Source organism: Micromesistius poutassou (assembly GCF_964030765.1).
Source record: "Micromesistius poutassou genome assembly, chromosome: 6".
In the NCBI taxonomy this organism is placed as follows: domain Eukaryota; kingdom Metazoa; phylum Chordata; class Actinopteri; order Gadiformes; family Gadidae; genus Micromesistius; species Micromesistius poutassou.
In genome coordinates this window covers 20406243-20425227 of record NC_140276.1, presented here as the reverse complement: position 1 = coordinate 20425227, position 18985 = coordinate 20406243, and the positions used below count along the sequence as shown (strand labels likewise).

Genomic DNA, 18985 nt, shown 5'->3' with positions numbered 1-18985 from the left:
CTGTAGTTTATCTTTATTTCACTTAATCACTTAATTTCTTAATTTCACTTTAAAAAAAAACACTGATCCAGCTGATAAGTGGATCATTAAATTCAGTGGTAAAATAAGGCAAATTAAAATGTCTGTGAGCATGGACAGCATGGACATGGCATCTCTAGGATGCCAGTCTCCTCCCCCAGGGGGGTGAGGTATGGGTGAGGGGGTGAGGGGAGGGTTGGTGGGAGACACATGTGGGCAGTGAGAGAGCAAAAGATTTGGAAAAGCCCAGAATCCTGGCAGAAGTATCAGGGTTAAAACCACTGCTGACTGCTGGCGGACACAAACACCCCCCCTAGACAACCTGTGGTGAAGAGGTAAACAGTGTAGAGTAAAACGCTTAAACCACACTCATTTGAATTGCTACCCCCACACACAGTTACAATTATAGTCACACCTACCCTCTGTTCCTTCTATTCGTTTTATTATTTTTTGCTTGTTTTGGCCTACTCTTGTCATCTCTCCTAAACGCCTTTAGTCTGTTCGCAGCACTTTCTTTTCCTATTCTTAATTACATGTCTCCGTCGATTTAAAGTAACCTGTTCCTAAAGTATTACCCCGACCAGTGCCAACACAGCAAGAGCCTACATAAAACTATTAAAGCAGAAAATGACTTCATCCTCATCCTTGTATTCTACTTTTACAGGGTTAGTGGCTGCTTCATTTCTATCCTAGCATTGGCACGTTTTGGACCATAGAAGTCAGCTGTGATTAGACTCATGTCTCATTAAAACACTGTGGTCACTGTGCTAAGCACCGTGCTAGCTGCCCTACTTAGTGGTGACTCAGTGTTGCCTCATTAAGGTCCTCACTGTTGGGTTCAAGCAGCCAAGGCAACAGGACCCTGTGTGTCTCGGACTGTGGCAGTCTTCTGCACTTATTAAGTTATAACTTCAGCATCCCTAGCTGTAAACTTTCTGTGCCCAACTTCCTAGATTGGAATTTAATAAATTTTTTAATCCATTATTTGATTTATTTAGGTGTAACAGAAACAATACCTGAGCTAAATGAGCTCAATTATCTTTGTGCTTTATGAAAAAATGAAGAAGAAAACATTGAAGTTGGTCTCACCTCTCAGTAGCCAGTCTCAGATGGCAGTATCCGATCAACAGCCAGCGTTTACGAGCACGGGCCGTGCTGACCATAAAACACCTTGGCTCGTTCCCATAGTCATTTTCTTCTTGCGGCGAGGATAGGTCTCATGAAAGAGCATGTGGAATGGGAAAAACACACACACACACACAGCGGGCACAACAAACATGTCTGAGCAGTGGGGTGGCAGAAGGTTACGAGGCCGTGGACATGTGAAGACTGCAGTGGAGTAGAGGAGAGATGGAGAAGGTACAGAGCATAGGTTGTTGTCCTGTTCAATATGTTTTGTGATTGTATTCCTGCCCATGTGAATCACACACTGAATTTGCCTTGCCTTGGCGAGGTCAGAACAGAGGAAAGGAACCGAGGTGACGAAGAACCCAGAAGGAGGGAGGAAGTGACTAGCAGAGAGAGAGCAGCGGAGGACAGGGGTGCTACTGAGGTGTAGACAGAAAGAGGGGGGGGGGGGGTGAAGAAAGAGAGTGATAGATGAAGTGGGGGACCCTAACAGGGGAAAGAGAAAGTGAGACACAATATAAGTGTGGAAATCCATCCATTTCCTCTCTGAGGCTCACTGCACCCACCAAACACTGCCTACCACACTGCCTCTCTTTCTCTCTTTCTCTCGGTGGCCTGGGGAGTCAACACATGCCGCCTCCCCGCTTACCGCTGGATCACTGCCCAGCTGGAGGATGGTCAGGATAGTCTCGTCGTTACGGCTGTTTGATTCCCCAGCCGGAAGGTTGTGGGTTTGAATCACCCAAATGTCCACCAGCTACCTGTGGGCCTCCTTGAGCACCTCATTAATGGCATGTAACTGGAACTCACTGTAAGTTAAAACGTTGGATAAAACCATCTGTACAATGAAATACAAATAGAGAATAAGTATGACTCTTTATTTTGAGATGATTTTACCTACCCTAAAGCCTGGAAATCCAGACCCACGTCTAGAAAGCTGTAGGGTCTGGCAACGAGTAATGAAAATGGCCCAACTCGAGGGGCGGCACCAAGCATGCATTTGAAAATATCACTGCACGCAATTGGATAACACTACGACCAATCAGAAGAATACAAGGGGTGACGTATCCAGACAAGCGGAGCTAACCAATCGCTGTATCCGGCTATATCAGACACACCGATGTGATTGGTTAAGGTTCTGGGCCAGGGAAATCGGGGAGTGAGTATATTGCTCATTCCACGAGTGACTCGCTGAGCAAATTAAATTGTGCTCTCGCGAGAACTCTGGATTTCCAGGCTACCTACCCTACCTAATTATACCCTAAATAGGTAGGCCCCCAGCCTTGGGGATCAAACCAACAACCTTTCAGCTGCAAGACAGACACCCTTAACCTCTAATAGACCTTTCAATCCTGCCCCAGAAGAAACACATGGCACAAGTTCTAGCTGAGAACTGTTTCAGACCGGTTCTAGTTGTCTGCCTAGTGTTGGTATATAAATTGTTTGCTTAAAAGGCAATGCAAGTTTATTCATACACCATGAAAACACAGGGCATGCATCATGCTTTGCAAAGGCAGAAACCAATTTAAAAACAGTAAAAGGGCAAGGTCATTAAAAGTCAATGAATGACAGGAGGGCTGGTGGGACGGTGTCCTGGTGAGGCTCGCAGTGCGGGCCGTCTGCCAGGATCCACAGCATCTGGTTCCCATCCGACTCTTCTGGGTTTAGGGTGAACCACCCCGGGGTTCCAGGTGCTGTGAGCGGCTTCCAGGGACCGTAACATTGGATAGAGGAGGGGGAGGAGGGGGAGGAGGGGGAGGAGCGGAGGAAGAGGATGGGAAGAGAGAGGATGGGAGAAAGAGAGAGAATTGGAGGGGAGTTGAAGAGAGGATAAGAGGATAGAGAAGGGAGATAAATGGGGAAGGAGAGAGGAGAGGTTAGGAGAGGAAGGGAATGAGAGGGGTGGGAGAAGATGGCCGGAGGTGTGGAATGGAGAGGTGCAAAGGTAAAGGGAGGCGACATAACAACAAGGAAGGAAGAAGAGGAAGAGATAGAGAGATGTTGAGAGGAGAGAAAGAGGGAGTGAGTGAGAAAGAGTTTTGTCCAGGCTAAGAAATAGGGTGGATCAAGCTTTCCAGAAATTAAGCCAGAAGTCCATTCAAGTTTCCCAACATTAGATCAACAGTTGTCATGCTTGTTGTTGTTTTTTTAATGCAAACAGTAATTAAAGAATGCAATTAGCAATTCTCTATTTAAAAATACAAAAAAACAAATGGATGCAAAATTCATAGCATCCATGCACTTGGAGCAATATGTGTTGTATTTAAGTTAACATAGGCCTTTGTGTTAACGTTGTATCCTAAACAGTTATTGGCTAGTGGTCTGCATGATGACCGTATTTTTAAATCCTTATCATCGTTTTGTTTAAATTGAAGTCAGACTTAGGGCTATTCTGATCACTGATGCATAATAAGAACATCGTGACGGCAGACCTATTAGTGCACTAGGTTCCATCTCTGACATCTAGTGGAATCAACCCGAAAGTGCATATCTGATCATTTTAGTGCACTATTACCATGGTCCTAGGTCGGGTGTATGATTGCAGAAATGATTATTAGTAATAGGATAGTATTATTATTCTAATAATAATTATCCAAAACCAAAGCTACAGTACAGAAAATAGGCCTTTTCATATGCATGGTCCAATATTTGTATACTTAGATAATTAATTGGCTTAAGTTAGCTTTGTCTATTCCTTTTATTATTTACAGTAAGTAAGTTATAACTCAGCTTACCACCGAACAATAAACATAGATAGGATATTTGTAGCATAATCTGAGGCTTTGATTTTGAAAGCGCCAGGACCCATATTAACCAGAGCCATTTAGATAGATCCCTCTCAGTGGCTCTGATGTTATTGTATTGTCCCACATTGTCGCTTCTGCTGTGAACTTTCATTTTGAAAACGCCAGAACCGGTGCTGGCCGGAAGTCGCTTTCATTCTCCGCAGTGTTGTTGTCTTGCCTCCACAGCGTTGCGTGGACGGAGGGAAGTCGGAAAAGTTTTACTGACATTTAGTATTTAAATAGCGCCTGGGAGCGTTTTCTGCTACAATGTTTGATCAAGATGAGGGTAAGGACGTGTTATTTTGAGTGAGTCGTAAACGAGGACATTGTAGTGAGCGGTATTGTACGGAGCTCACCTTAGCGTTCATTCATACCAGAGCCGGGCTAACGCTCCTAGCCGGCTAAGGCTAATGGCGCGCCACTGACTCCCTGGAGTCTTCTAGCTCTATAGCTGGTATATAAAGTTGTTTAGGATTATAATCCCTTTATTTACCCCGTTGGGAACGTATGTGTATATAAATGTGCATTCAAATACAATGTGCTTACATCAAATATACTTCAATACGTCACATACTTATTGGGTTTGTCGGGATGGAAGTGTCTCTCTTTCCATTTTATATTGAAGTATATAAAACATACCATATCGAAAAATACAGCGTTCATATTTAACTGTGAGAACATAGTAATTAATTTCCACTTCGCTGAATCATATCTCTCATTCCAGAGACCCAGTATGACGAAGATGAAGATGAAATCACCTCGGATTTGTGGCAGGAAGCCTGTTGGATTGTTATCAGGTGGCTAACCTTTCAGATATATAATTCTGTTGTCATAAGTATGATTAGGAAATTCGAATTGTATGTTCATGCATTGGCCCTTTAGTTTAGCCTAGAATTTGGCTTAAAATATAAAATCTTTGAAGGAGCGTATTTCATGCTTTGTATTCAATGAATATATTCTACTGTCATAGTAATACTTCTTGGCGTACAGCGTCCTGTCAGACTTGACTGCTCTACCAACCCAGTACACATTACAGATCTAGTTATTGTAGTCAGTAACAAAACAAAAACAAATGTCCTGCTCTTCTTCTAGCTCGTACTTTGATGAGAAGGGGCTGGTGCGTCAGCAGCTGGACTCATTCGATGAGTTCATCCAGATGTCCGTCCAGAGGATCGTGGAGGACGCCCCGCCCATCGACCTGCAGGCTGAGGCCCAGCACACCTCCGGAGAGGTCGAGGATCCGGTGAGAGCCACAGCGCATCGTCATCATCGTCATCATCATCATCGTCATCATCATTAATGATAATAACACATTGCACAGTTGGGACTCTGGTCACAACATATGGATTTAGTCTTGGGACGTGAATGTCAATTAATTCCATCTTTACATGTTTCCCTTAACATTAAAATAGACTGTCTTTTAAGTCTTTAAATTGCGGTTGTTTATATCACAGAGGCTGGGAATTATGGGTATGGGGCTAGGGTGCGCGTTAGGGTGCTTGACTCCCAGGTGAAAGGTTCTTGGTCTACCTGTAGTGAGAAAGGTGCGCTAACCTCTACCTCCTCGTGAATGACGTGCATCTGAAATGAACATTTGTAATTTGCATTGGTTAAAAGCGTCTGCTTAATGGCCTAATAATATAAATGGAAGGTCTTGAATCAATAATCTCATGCCATCTTATCTCTTGTCTACACAGCCGCGCTACTTGCTGAAGTTTGAGCAGATCTACCTGTCCAAGCCCACCCACTGGGAGAGAGACGGCGCCCCGTCTCCCATGATGCCCAACGAAGCTCGCCTCCGTAACCTCACGTATGTTCTCCTCTCTCCAGACCCGCTATTGGTCCTTGCGTCCTGAACAGGTTTTCCAGCTTTTCCTCCACAGGTGATCCAATCGATCATTGTTGTCTCCTCCTCCCGCGTGGCGTCCAGGTACTCCGCCCCGCTCTACGTGGACATCACCAAAACCATCATCAAGGAGGGCGAGGACCAGCTGCTGACCCAGCACCAGAAGACCTTCATCGGCAAGATCCCCATCATGCTCCGCTCCACCTACTGCCTGCTCAGCGGCCTGACGGATCGTGATCTGTGTGAGCTGAACGAGTGTCCCCTGGACCCCGGGGGCTACTTCATCATCAACGGCTCCGAGAAGGTAGCGGCTTTATAGTAGGGGTCGACCCGTGTGGATCTTTTAGGGCCGATACTGATTTTTTTTTCATCAGCCTCATTTCATCGGCCGATACCGATTTTCTTGAGCCGATATTGTATTTATATTGTCGTTTATGGTTTTGATATCAGGTGTGTGTGTGTGTGTGTGTGTGTGTGTGTGTGTGTGTGTGTGTGTGTGTGTGTGTGTGTGTGTGTGTGTGTGTGTGTGTGTGTGTGTGTGTGTGTAATACATGAATACATTCTTCTCAGGTCCTGATCGCCCAGGAGAAGATGGCCACCAACACAGTGTATGTGTTTGCCAAGAAGGACTCCAAGTACGCCTACACAGGGGAGTGTCGCTCCTGCCTGGAGAACTCCTCCCGCCCCACCAGCTCCATCTGGGTCAGCATGATGGCCAGAGGAGGCCAGGTGAGTACACGCCCACAGCCACCTGTAAACCCTCCCCTGGATGTACTGTATATCACCTGTAGTGTGGTGGTGGTTACTGTAACTCTCTAATGGATGTACTGTATATCACCTGTAGTGTGGTGGTGGTTACTGTAACTCTCACCTGGATGTACTGTATATCACCTGTAGTGTGGTGGTGGTTACTGTAACTCTCTAATGGATGTACTGTATACCGCCTGTAGTGTGGTGGTGGTTACTGTAACTCTCTAATGGATGTACTGTATATCACCTGTAGTGTGGTGGTGGGTTACTGTAACTCTCAACTGGACAAACTGAATCTCACCTGTAGTGTGGTGGTTGGTTACCTGTAAACTCACCTGTAGAGTAGTTGTTGGTTACCTGTAAACTCACCTGTAGAGTAGTTGTTGGTTACCTGTAAACTCTCACCTGAACTGTAGTTGTGTGGATTTGGATTAAGTAACTCCAATTAGCTGGCACAATTCCTTCCTTCCGCAACTTCCTTCCTTGTCCTTTTAAAATATCGCTAATTAAGAAACATTTCATTGGCCCCTATGTTGGTATTTTCTGAGTGGGTCTCTTTTGGCTGTCCATATTGGGCTTCACACTGAGAAACTTTTCTATCCTAACCACAAACATTTCCCCGTCCCGCCTTCAGGGAGTAAAGAAGAGCGCCATTGGCCAGAGGATCGTGTCCACGCTGCCGTACATCCGGCAGGAAGTGCCCATCATCATCGTGTTCCGCGCGCTGGGCTTCGTGTCCGACAGAGACATCCTGGAGCACATCATCTACGACTTCGACGACCCCGAGATGATGGAGATGGTAAACACTGTGACCCTCTCACATGGGCTCTGACCCCCCGGCGAGTGTGAGTGTGTGACCTCTGCGTCGGCCGCTGTGCTTCAGGTGAAACCCTCCCTGGACGAGGCCTTCGTGATCCAGGAGCAGAACGTGGCGCTCAACTTCATCGGCTCCAGAGGTGCCAAGCCGGGCGTCACCAAGGAGAGGAGGATCAAGTACGCCAAGGAGGTGCTGCAGAAGGAGGTGCTGCCCCACGTGGGAGTGAGCGACTTCTGCGAGACCAAGAAGGCGTACTTCCTGGGGTAGGAGAACCACCCCGAGCGTTTACACTGTGTCAAAGATAATACTTAAGCTGGCATCGAGTGAAAGTACAACACATGGTCAATATGACCTCCCTGTGGGGGTGGAGTGTACGTTACCTGTGATTTATATTCTTTCTTCTTTCAGGTACATGGTTCACAGACTGCTCTTGGCCGCCCTTGGAAGAAGAGAGCTGGATGACAGGGATCACTATGGCAACAAGAGGCTGGACCTGGCCGGACCGCTATTGGCTTTCCTTTTCAGAGGGTGGGCCTTGACACAATCTATTTAGTGTTCAATGTCCTGATTGGATCTCACATTTCTGTACCATTTTAATAATTAGATTTATGGGTTCTGCTGCCATGGTTGAGGACCTACAAAGAGGGCTGGTTTACAGAAAGTATCTTCTCACTCTGAGTCCCAGAGGCTAAAGCTTTACGTATGAACTATATCTACGGATCTCCTCAGGGTTGAACAGTGTGTGAACAACCTCCTCTTGTTTCCAGGATGTTCAAGAACCTGCTGAAGGAGATCCGCATCTACGCCCAGAAGTTCATCGACCGCGGGAAGGACTTCAACCTGGAGCTGGCCATCAAGACACGCATCATCTCTGACGGCCTCAAGTACTCTCTGGCCACCGGCAACTGGGGCGACGTGAAGAAGGCCCATCAGGCCAGGGCCGGCGTGTCCCAGGTGAGAGAACTTGCAGATGCTTTTATCCACACTGACTTGCAGTCGGATGCATGTCATTAAGGAGCAGAGAGTTCTCATGCGCTAGGATTCCTACAGGTAGGAAGCAGACATTAGGGATGGAACCCAGGGCCTTTTTAAGCCGGGAGCCAAATATGGCTGGGTTCAAATACTACATTTCCAGATTAAAATCTGGATCTTCTTTTGAATTTTCCGATAGATTATAGATTAATAAAATCCCAGATCGATCTTTTAATATATCCCTTTTCCCGTCGATGTGTGAGAGACGCGTGCCTCCCGGCGGCGCTAACGGATGAATGGCGCGGCTTTCGCCTAAATCTACTTGTGCAAACACTTGGCTTGAGTTGAAATATTTGAACTTTCCTGTGATTTTCGCAATGACGCTTTGTCTTGACAGCCTATCAGCGTTCACTCGTCAAGTCCTTGACTTCCTGAAGTCTAGTCGCAAAACGTAGGAGAAAGTGATTGTTGGTATTGTAACTGAAATATCCCTAACCGAATCGATATTAAATTGAATTGGATCGAATCGGATTCAGGGAATCAGTGGTGATACCCAGGCCTAGAGCCAAAACACTATCCTGAAACCAAACGATTGGGACATGAAGGAACCGGTACGGGTTAGACATCCAGTGTCTGTTTGTCCATCAGGTGTTGAACAGGTTGACCTTCGCCTCCACGCTGTCTCACCTGCGTCGCCTCAACTCGCCCATCGGCAGGGACGGCAAGCTGGCCAAGCCCCGGCAGCTCCACAACACCCTGTGGGGCATGATCTGTCCCGCCGAGACCCCAGAGGTACGGAGCTCCGACGGGAGGACTTATTACCAAACATGGCTCTTACAAACTCTATTTCCTGTTCAGTATTCAGTCATTCTGCAGATACATTTAGCCAAAACGAAGGTGGGGTAAATTAGTAGAGGCACATAGTTTATGAGCAGCTTGCTCTAGAAGACATAAAGGTAGAGAACATAACCTTTCGGCGGGTTATCAAACACCTTGACTATGCTGCCCCCACACACAATCAATACCGGAGCAACGACAGAAACCCAAAGCTCCTACATAGTAGGAGCAGCTAGGTGAGCCGCAACGCAGGGTTGTGTCAGTCAACGTAAAGGGGAGTCAGCAATTAATTGTATGATAGACAATAGTATGAGCGATTATTTAAAGTAGTATGCAGAATAACAATAGGGCAGGATGTCTGTCTGGTTGTAAATGTCTTCCTCTCTGTTCCCCCCGTGCTGCAGGGTCACGCTGTAGGTCTGGTGAAGAACCTGGCCCTCATGGCCTACATCTCCGTGGGCTCCCAGCCCTCTCCCATCCTGGAGTTCTTGGAGGAGTGGAGCATGGAGAACTTGGAGGAGATCTCTCCGGCTGCCATTGCAGAGTTAGTCACACACGCACGCACGCACACAAAGACACACAGACATTACTGGGGCTCCTAAGGTTGAATATTGTAATCTGGAATTTTGTACTATGGAATATCTTCATCTGAAATATTGTAATATAGCCATTTTTATTGTGGTGTAATGTTGGGGCTAAAATAACAATAATTTTATTTGTCAAATCAGGGAAATAGGCCTGATGATTGGTGGTGTCTGATCGATTGGTGGTGTCTGATTGATTGGTGGTGTCTGATCGATTGGTGGTGTCTGATCGATTGGTGGTGTCTGATTGATTGGTGGTGTCTGATTGATTGGTGGTGTCTGATTGATTGGTGGTGTCTGATTGATTGGTGGTGTCTGATCGATTGGTGGTGTCTGATCGATTGGTGGTGTCTGATCGATTGGTGGTGTCTGATCGATTGGTGGTGTCTGATTGATTGGTGGTGTCTGATTGATTGGTGCTGTCTGATCGATTAGTGCTGTCTGATTGATTGGTGCTGTCTGATCGATTGGTGCTGTCTGATCGATTGGTGCTGTCTGATCGATTGGTGGTGTCTGATTGCAGCGCCACTAAGATCTTTGTGAACGGCTGCTGGGTGGGGATTCACAAGGACCCCGAGCAGCTGATGAACACCCTGAGGAAGCTCCGCCGGCAGATGGACATCATCGTCTCTGAGGTAACCGGGACCAGGCTTATTATGGGCTGTTGGGCGGGGCCACCTCCTCCCAACCTAAACTCCTGCTGACCGTATGAATTAAGGATGTATATCTGAGTATCATTAAATATCCTATTTTAGTATTATTCACTTTTACTTGTTTATTGAACCCATTTAGTGCCCTGGAAATCCAGACTTCTCGCGAGAGCACAATTTGAATTTGCTCAGTGAGTCTCACTCTGGGAACGAACAATATACTCACTCCCCGAGTCCCCTGGCCCAGAACTTTAACCAATCACATCGGTGTGTCTGATATAGGCGGGCCAAAAGCGTTGCTGTGTTACCGACCGGACACGGCAAGAGTCTTATCTATTGGTTAGCTCCGCTGGTCTGGATACGTCACCCCTTGTGTTCTTCTGATTGGTCGTAGTGTTATCCAATTGCGTGCAGTGATACTTTCAAATGCATGCTTGTTTCCGCCCCTCGAGTCGGGCCGTTTTCATCACTCGTTGCCAGACCCTACAGCTCTCTAGACGTGGCTCTGGACCTCCAGCCTACCCATTTAGGGTATTCTGTAATGAAACCTGAGATTGTGTGAGTTGAGTCATTGCTGAAATTAGCCTGGAGGCGCCACCTACGTTGTTGCTCCAACCCTCGTCGGGATGCCACGATCATCAAGATATACTAATTGTGTGTGTGTGTGTGTGTGTGTGTGTTCGTTCCCAGGTGTCGATGATCCGGGACATCCGAGAGCGAGAGATCCGCATCTACACGGACGCCGGCCGCATCTGCCGCCCCCTGCTGATCGTGGAGAAACAGAAGCTGCTGCTGAAGAGGAGACACATCGACCAGCTCAAGGAGCGCGAGTACAACAACTACAGGTGAGCACCCCCCAGACGAGTACAACAACTACAGGTGAGCACCCCCCAGACGAGTACAACAACTACAGGTGAGCACCCCCCAGACGAGTACAACAACTACAGGTGAGCCGCCCCCAGACTCCGTCACCATCGCCTCGACCTGGCGCCGCCCCGCAGGGACGTGGGTTTTGAGAAACATTCAGTATCCCACCGTTGGAAAACAAATCGATGTACGAAGAATGAGTTCATCATTTGTGTGTGAGAGTGATGCGCCAACGGGAATTTAAAGCCGGGCGATGTGTACGCTACCTGAAGCTCATTAACGCAACACCGAGTGGCAGCTGCAGAGTGACCGTAGTGGTCTAATGTGTGTGTGTGTGTGTGTGTGTGTGTGTGTGTGTGTGTGTGTGTGTGTGTGTGTGTGTGTGTGTGTGTGTGTGTGTGTGTGTGTGTGTGTGTGTGTGTGTGTGTGTGTGTGTGTGTGTGTGTGTGTGTGTGTCAGTTGGCAGGACCTGGTTGCCAGTGGCGTAGTGGAGTACATCGACACCCTGGAGGAGGAGACGGTGATGCTGGCCATGACCCCCGATGACCTCCAGGAGAAGGGCGTGGCCTACTGCTCCACCTACACCCACTGTGAGATCCATCCCTCCATGATCCTGGGAGTCTGCGCCTCCATCATCCCCTTCCCCGATCACAACCAGGTATCCACAGCATGTGTGTGTGTGTGTGTGTGTGTGTGTGTGTGTGTGTGTGTGTGTGTGTGTGTGTGTGTGTGTGTGTGTGTGTGTGTGTGTGTGTTCCAGACTTTGTTGTTTACTTTGTGAGAGAAGCTCAACATGGTATGATCCACTTGTAGGAGCTCCGTTCCTTGTAGGTTGTTTATAGAGAAAAGGTACTTTAGATGTTTTTGTTTTTTTAAGGATGCTCGTCAGAGAAAGGGTCGACGAAGCTGCTCAGATATTCTGATATAATTCATGATTTATGACCATTCATTTGGATACTAAAAGTGGATATTTCAGCAGGTGCCTGATCCGTTCTAATTCTTTTGAATGAGATGTAATGTTGGCTGTCCTTCATGCAGTCCCCCAGGAACACGTACCAGTCGGCTATGGGTAAGCAGGCCATGGGCGTGTACATCACCAACTTCCACGTGCGCATGGACACGCTGGCCCATGTGCTGTACTACCCCCAGAAACCTCTGGTCACCACCCGCTCCATGGAGTACCTGCGCTTCAGAGAACTGCCAGCAGGTGGGGCTGTTCGCCTTTATTTATGTTCTACACATTAGAAACTTCCATTCCAATTGGTTTTATATTTTTATGATTTTGGTGATTGAATGGAATACCTTCAACTCATGGAGTCTAGTATTTACTATTACTATTACTTAAAAAAATAAAAATAGGAAATAAGTAAAAAATAAAGTACAATATTACAATTTCTAATGCTAGCAATTAGTGTATTGATTTAACGTTTGTTGGTGTTGTGTGTCAGGCATCAACTCCATAGTGGCCATCGCTTCCTACACGGGCTACAACCAGGAGGACTCGGTCATCATGAACAGGTCTGCCGTAGACCGGGGCTTCTTCAGGTCAGTCTCTCATTCAGCCCATGGACCTGGACCTTTGTGTCTTTGGGTCCAACAATGCTGTTTAATTGTCATTTCTTCAGTCTTCTCCAAGGGAATCAAACTACATTAGTGCTGATCACTTCTAGACGCACACATAACATAAAGATAGGAATACAAAAGATCAAGTCTAAACAAAACGGTAGAGTCTTAGCTCCTAGTGAAGGCAGCAGTCCACAGCGTGGTGGGGAGGAGGAGGATGATGATGATGATGATGAGGCTCACGGTGTCCTGCAGGTCTGTGTTCTACCGCTCCTACAAAGAGCAGGAGTCCAAGAAGGGCTTCGACCAGGAGGAGATCTTCGAGAAGCCCACCCGGGAGACCTGCCAGGGTACGTGGAGCACGCGGCGCTCAGGACCGCCGCCGTCCAGTCGCCATGGGGACCAGCTGCCGTGATGCCACCAAAACAAAACCATCGCGCTGTAGTTTGATTCATGCCCTGTGCTTTGATCACAATGTGGGCCTTCCTTCAGTAAAGCATGGCCTGCAGAGGGTTATCAATGTCACATTAAAGGCCCATGACGTGACACCAGGTGTGGTGTGACAAGTGGGCGTGTCCACCTAGATGTGTGACGGATAGATGAGCAACGTTTGCTACAGTCCACTGGGTAGGCTGGTAGACTGATCTGTCCAGCACACATCTAGGTGGACACGCCCACTTTCTGCCCCTTATGATGTCATAAGGGGCACGTTTCCAAAACGGCTTGTAACGGCTAATCACACCACACCTGGTGGCATGTCATGGCAGCTTTTAAGATAACATCAACTTTATTAACAAACTTCATTAATCCCAGACGGGTAATTCTGGAGTCCCAGCTGCAGAATTACAGGACAGGAAAATCATTAAACAGAAAATAAATGTACAGCAAGAACAACCACGTTATGTAGGAGGTGAATGTTAACGTTTACAACTCATGCTCGATGTGTACTATTACCCTAGTGTGCATTAGTGTACTAGTGTACTACAGTGCATCATTTACCATAAAATCACCGTCGACGTGGCATCAAACAAAACCCCCTCCGTCCTATCCTCTGGGGGGGGGGGGGGGGGGGTAACCATCGCCGCTGCCTAACAAGCCCCTCCCCCCCCCAGGCATGCGGCACGCCATCTACGACAAGCTGGACGACGACGGGCTGATCGCGCCGGGCGTGCGCGTCTCGGGCGAGGACGTGATCATCGGCAAGACGGTGACGCTGCCGGAGAACGACGACGAGCTGGACAGCACCAACCGCCGCTACACCAAGAGAGACTGCAGCACCTTCCTGCGCACCAGCGAGACGGGCATCGTGGACCAGGTCATGGTCACCCTCAACCAGGAGGGCTACAAGTTCTGCAAGATCAGGGTGAGCACCCGGGGGAGGGGGGAGGGGGGAGGGGGGGGTCCCAGAGCGGCTGCAGGAGCAGGGGCGCTGCCATGATGATGGTTCTAAACCATCGTGACCATGAGGCGAACACAAGCAGGGCAGGAAGGTACAATTGTTAGGGTTGAAATTGCCTCACAAAATCACAATTATTGGTCTTAATAAGACTTTATTTTTTTACTACACACACACACACACACACACACACACACACACACACACACACACACACACACACACACACACACACACACACACACACACACACACACACACACACACACACACACACACACTGCTCTCAAGGAGCCTCTCTGTCATCAATCAATCATAACCAGATCATAAAACCTTCATTTTTTACAAGCTGCAGAGCGTTGGCTGTTGACAAATGGGGTGTGCGTAACTCTTCCCCTGTTACACACCAGCTGAACAGACCCTGCGGGCCGCGTCTCATAGCCTCTCTCTCTCTCTCTCTCTCTCTCTCTGTCTCTCTGTCTCTGTCTCTCTGTCTCTCTGTCTCTGTCTCCTGGCCACAGGTCCGCTCGGTCCGCATCCCACAGATCGGAGACAAGTTTGCCAGCCGACACGGACAGAAGGGTACCTGCGGCATCCAGTACCGGCAGGAGGTAAAACTACGTCCTCACACACAGCAGAGGGACTGGGAGGAGGTAGAACCACAGCCTGGTACACAGCACTGGGACTGGGAGGAGGTAGAACCACAGCCTGGTACACAGCACTGGGAGGAGGTAGAACCACAGCCTGGTACACAGCACTGGGAGGAGGTAGAACCACAGCCTGGTACACAGCACTGGGAGGAGGTAGAACCACAGCCTGGTACACAGCACTGGGACTGGGGAGTGATATCTGATCAGGACGCTGGCCAGTAGGGCTGGGATAAAACCATCCCTAAGATTTACAAAAAATGTCATTTTATTTTTTTCCGTTCGTCTTCGTGTGTTTACACTATTGGAATAATTTTCAAACATAAACAATGACATAATGTTATGCACACTGTACTCTGCTTCCATTCATTAATTTGCCACACTACCTTTCTTGGCACACAGCGAACCGGAGTAGATTATGAAATTTGCACCCCTATGTATTTTGACTGGGGTGTCAAGAATCGTTTTTGATTGGAATTGTGACCCTCAAGAATCAGAGTTGAAGATGGTGTAGCCTAGAGGTTGGGGTGTCTGACCGAGGAGCCCAAAGGGTTCTGGGTTTAAACCCCGTCGTCTAGGTCTACCTGGGGGCGTCCCCGAGCAAGAGACAACCCGCTACCTGCTCATTCACCATCTCATTCCAATGTAATCGCTGTGAGTCTCTTCGACTCAAAGCTGAGTCACTTAATGGTGAATAAACACGGCTCGACCGTCTTCTAGACCCGTGTCCTCTTGTGACCTCTCTACCGACCTTACCCAACAAACAGACGGGCTGATTCTGCTCCTCTGCATGTTGGCACTAGCTCTTTATTAATCCGGAGAGCCGGCTGCGTCTCGTGTGGGGGAACAAATCCCGTTTTGTAAAGCGGTCTTAGAAAGCACAACAAGGATTGGGTTTCGTGTGAGACGACAGCGGGCCTCCAGCAGGCCGGCGGCGGGTAGTGTGTCTCACTGTGTGTGTGTGTGTGTGCGTGTGCGTGTGTGTGTGTGTGTGTGCGCTCTGCAGGACATGCCCTTCACGTGTGAGGGAATCACGCCGGACATCATCATCAACCCCCACGCCATCCCCTCTCGCATGACAGTCGGTCACTTGATCGAGTGTCTGCAGGGCAAGGTAACTGTGTGTGTGTGTGTGTGTGTGTGTGTGAGAGACAAAAAAAAGTAATAGTGCTGCACAACCTAGTTTCGGAGTATAGAATCTGAAATTCGAGGTTGGTAACGTGACTGTAGATGAATGTGTTTGTTAAGTTCCCAGTGCGTGGGTCAACACATTAAATGTCCGTCATTGCGCTCCATGGTGCATCCGTCTCCATCCAACCACCCGCCTACACTGTTGATGTTGTCCAGTTTCCTGTTTACTTTTACCGATACAAGAGCCAGCAAGGCCAGAGCCAATCGCAACTGGCCCCCACACTGACGGCGTTGCTCTGTGTTCGCAGCCCGGCCAGCGGCCCCCCTGTGGACCAGCTGTAGTGTACTGGTTATACTGGTATTCACTAGCCGGACACTGGTGGTACTCTCGACATGTTTATTGTCAACCCGGGCACACGGCACTCCAGCATAGCAGTCATACATCAGCGTGTAGCTCAGGATAGCTAGCAGTAGTAGTGTAGACAGAAATAGCACTTCTGCCCCTGAATTAACCCACTTAATTAAATGGTGAATGGTCCTCATTTATAAAGCACTTTTATCCAAAGGGCTTTACAGTGTTGACTGACATTCACCCATTCATGCACACATTCACGGTGGAGTCAGCCACGCAGGGCGACAGCCAGCGGGTCAGGAGCAGTCAGGGTGAGGCGTCTCGCTCAGGGACACCTCCACACTCCGTTAGGAGGAGCCGGGGATCGAACCAGCGACCTTGCGGTTACCAGGCGACCCGCTCTACCTCCTGAGCTAATGACTGTACCATGGAAGACGTGGGTCCGTCTCACGGTGCTCCTTGTCCGCTGTGCACGCGCAGGTTTCTGCGAACAAGGGGGAGATCGGCGACGCCACGCCATTCAACGACGCGGTGAACGTGCAGAAGGTCTCCAACCTGCTGTCAGAGTACGGCTACCACCTGAGGGGCAACGAGGTAACCGCAGCGCTCGCTTCTGCAGCGCGCCCCCCGTGGGAGGGCGCTGCCTCGGAGCAGGTGTAAGGTGGTTGTCTGTTCACACAAATGGATGGCTCCACTTGGTACGAGGGACATGGGACACATGCTCACACCCTTTCGTTGATTGATTCATTCAAATATTCATTCATCTATTTATCAGTGTGTTTGAGGGGCAACTGTGGGTGAATGAGCAGCTCAGCGTGACTTACCTGGTAAACCCTGAGGGGTGTGTACACTGCTGTGTCAGACTGGAACCCGTGTTCTACCTTTTAGTTGTGAGGTACCGCTGGTAGAACACGGGTTGAAACAAAGTCTGAGCTAGCGACACACACAGACCCTTGATTGGTTAATATAAGGCATTGTGCCACAGAGCCCTCCCACTTCCACAGGTCTGATATGACGGCTCGCTGCGTGATGACCCACCGCTCTCCGTCTCTCCGTGTGCAGGTTCTGTACAACGGCTTCACCGGCCGCAAGCTCACCTCCCAGATCTTCATCGGGCCCACGTACTACCAGCGCCTCAAGCACATGGTGGACGACAAGATCCACTCCCGGGCCCGCGGGCCGGTCCAGATCCTCAACAGACAGCCCATGGAGGGCAGGTCGCGGTACGAACGCATTCCCTCGCTCTGTCTCACAGACTGTCCAACATTCTGTCTCTCTCGCTCTCTTTCTGTCTCTCTCTGTCGCCCACTCTTTTCTTCTGTCCGATGCACTCTCTCTTTCTTGCTGGTCCATCTCTCGCTCTCGCTCTCTTCCTGTCCCTCCTCCTTCCCTCGTTTCTCATACTCGTTCTCTCTTTCTCTCTCCCCTCGCCCCACCCTGTCGTGTCCCGTCCCTCCTCCCAGTGATGGCGGTCTGCGTTTTGGCGAGATGGAGCGTGATTGTCAGATCGCCCACGGCGCCGCCCAGTTCCTGAAGGAGCGTCTGTTCGAGGCGTCCGACCCCTACCAGGTGCACGTGTGCAACCTGTGCGGCCTCATGGCCATCGCCAACACGCGCACCCACACCTACGAGTGTCGCGGCTGCCGCAACAAGACCCAGGTACGCCGTCGTCCCTCTCGGACACGTCCCTTGTTGTTTTACTGCGTGAGTCATGGTCATGTGTCCAAACAAAATGCATTCAATGAATGACGTGTTAACTCATTATTTATTAACATCCACAAACTTGCAGCTGGAGTCACATAGCAGTCGCTGTGGGCCGTGAGTGGCTCTGGGTAGTGACGTGAGCGTGAGGCCGCCTCAGCGTGACTCTCTGTTTTGTAAGCGTTTCCGTTGTGTCCTCCGTGGCCTCAGATCTCGCTGGTGAGGATGCCCTACGCCTGCAAGCTCCTCTTCCAGGAGCTCATGTCCATGAGCATCGCCCCTCGCATGATGACCTCCTAGGAGCCCGGGTAGAGCCCGGGTCACCAGCGCCGTTCCGGTCTTCTGTGGAACACGTGGAGCTCAGCTCAGCGTGGAGGAACGTCCCGGACGCGTCTATAAAATGGCCTCTTCACGACGATGAGAAATGGAAAGGCTAGACTCACCAGAAACGCATAAAATGAAACTCTGTCGAGCTGCTTTACTTTCTTTTTAGGTCTTTGTGAAGTCTGGTGTTCTGAGAGAGTTCTGGGGAATCATATTGATAGTCATGTTCTCTGTTTTGTAAAATTTGAATAAATCGTGCTTTTTATGACTGGGTTTTATTGCCGTGATCAACTAAGTTAAAAGAATGTGGTTTCTGTGCCTGTGGCTGTCCCTAATTTGAACAATATTCAAACTACGGGACCACTACAAAAACTCACAATCACAATATCTGTACTTTAAATCCAATCAGAAATGAATTGTATATTTTGAGCAAATGCTGATTTCAGCCAATCTGGAACAATTGCAACGACGTGCGTGTTTCTTCCATGGGGATCCAAGATGAAGGCCCCGTCCCATTACTCTCCCCTTAACGAGAACACGGCCTCTTAACGAGAGCTTTGAGTTCCCTCCACATTAAAGTCAAAGGGAAGTGATAGTGAAGATATTTACCTATGAA

The 18985-nt window shown here is 48.7% G+C and overlaps 1 protein-coding gene across 1 annotated transcript; it reads left to right on the top strand.

Annotated features, from left to right (window-relative positions):
* The first annotated feature begins 4100 nt into the window (after nucleotides 1-4100).
* On the top strand, nucleotides 4101-18644 carry polr2b (RNA polymerase II subunit B). The gene is made up of 25 exons (XM_084469349.1): nucleotides 4101-4218; nucleotides 4657-4729; nucleotides 5025-5175; nucleotides 5630-5742; nucleotides 5863-6082; nucleotides 6349-6507; nucleotides 7163-7327; nucleotides 7412-7608; nucleotides 7754-7873; nucleotides 8113-8299; nucleotides 8966-9109; nucleotides 9559-9698; nucleotides 10262-10373; nucleotides 11079-11233; nucleotides 11715-11913; nucleotides 12294-12462; nucleotides 12704-12800; nucleotides 13074-13168; nucleotides 13931-14181; nucleotides 14736-14825; nucleotides 15868-15975; nucleotides 16825-16938; nucleotides 17407-17567; nucleotides 17808-18003; nucleotides 18256-18644. The coding sequence occupies exons 1-25, from the start codon at nucleotides 4200-4202 to the stop codon at nucleotides 18343-18345; spliced, it is 3525 nt and encodes a 1174-aa protein (XP_084325475.1). The 5' UTR covers nucleotides 4101-4199; the 3' UTR covers nucleotides 18346-18644.
* Nucleotides 18645-18985: the final 341 nt, after the last annotated feature.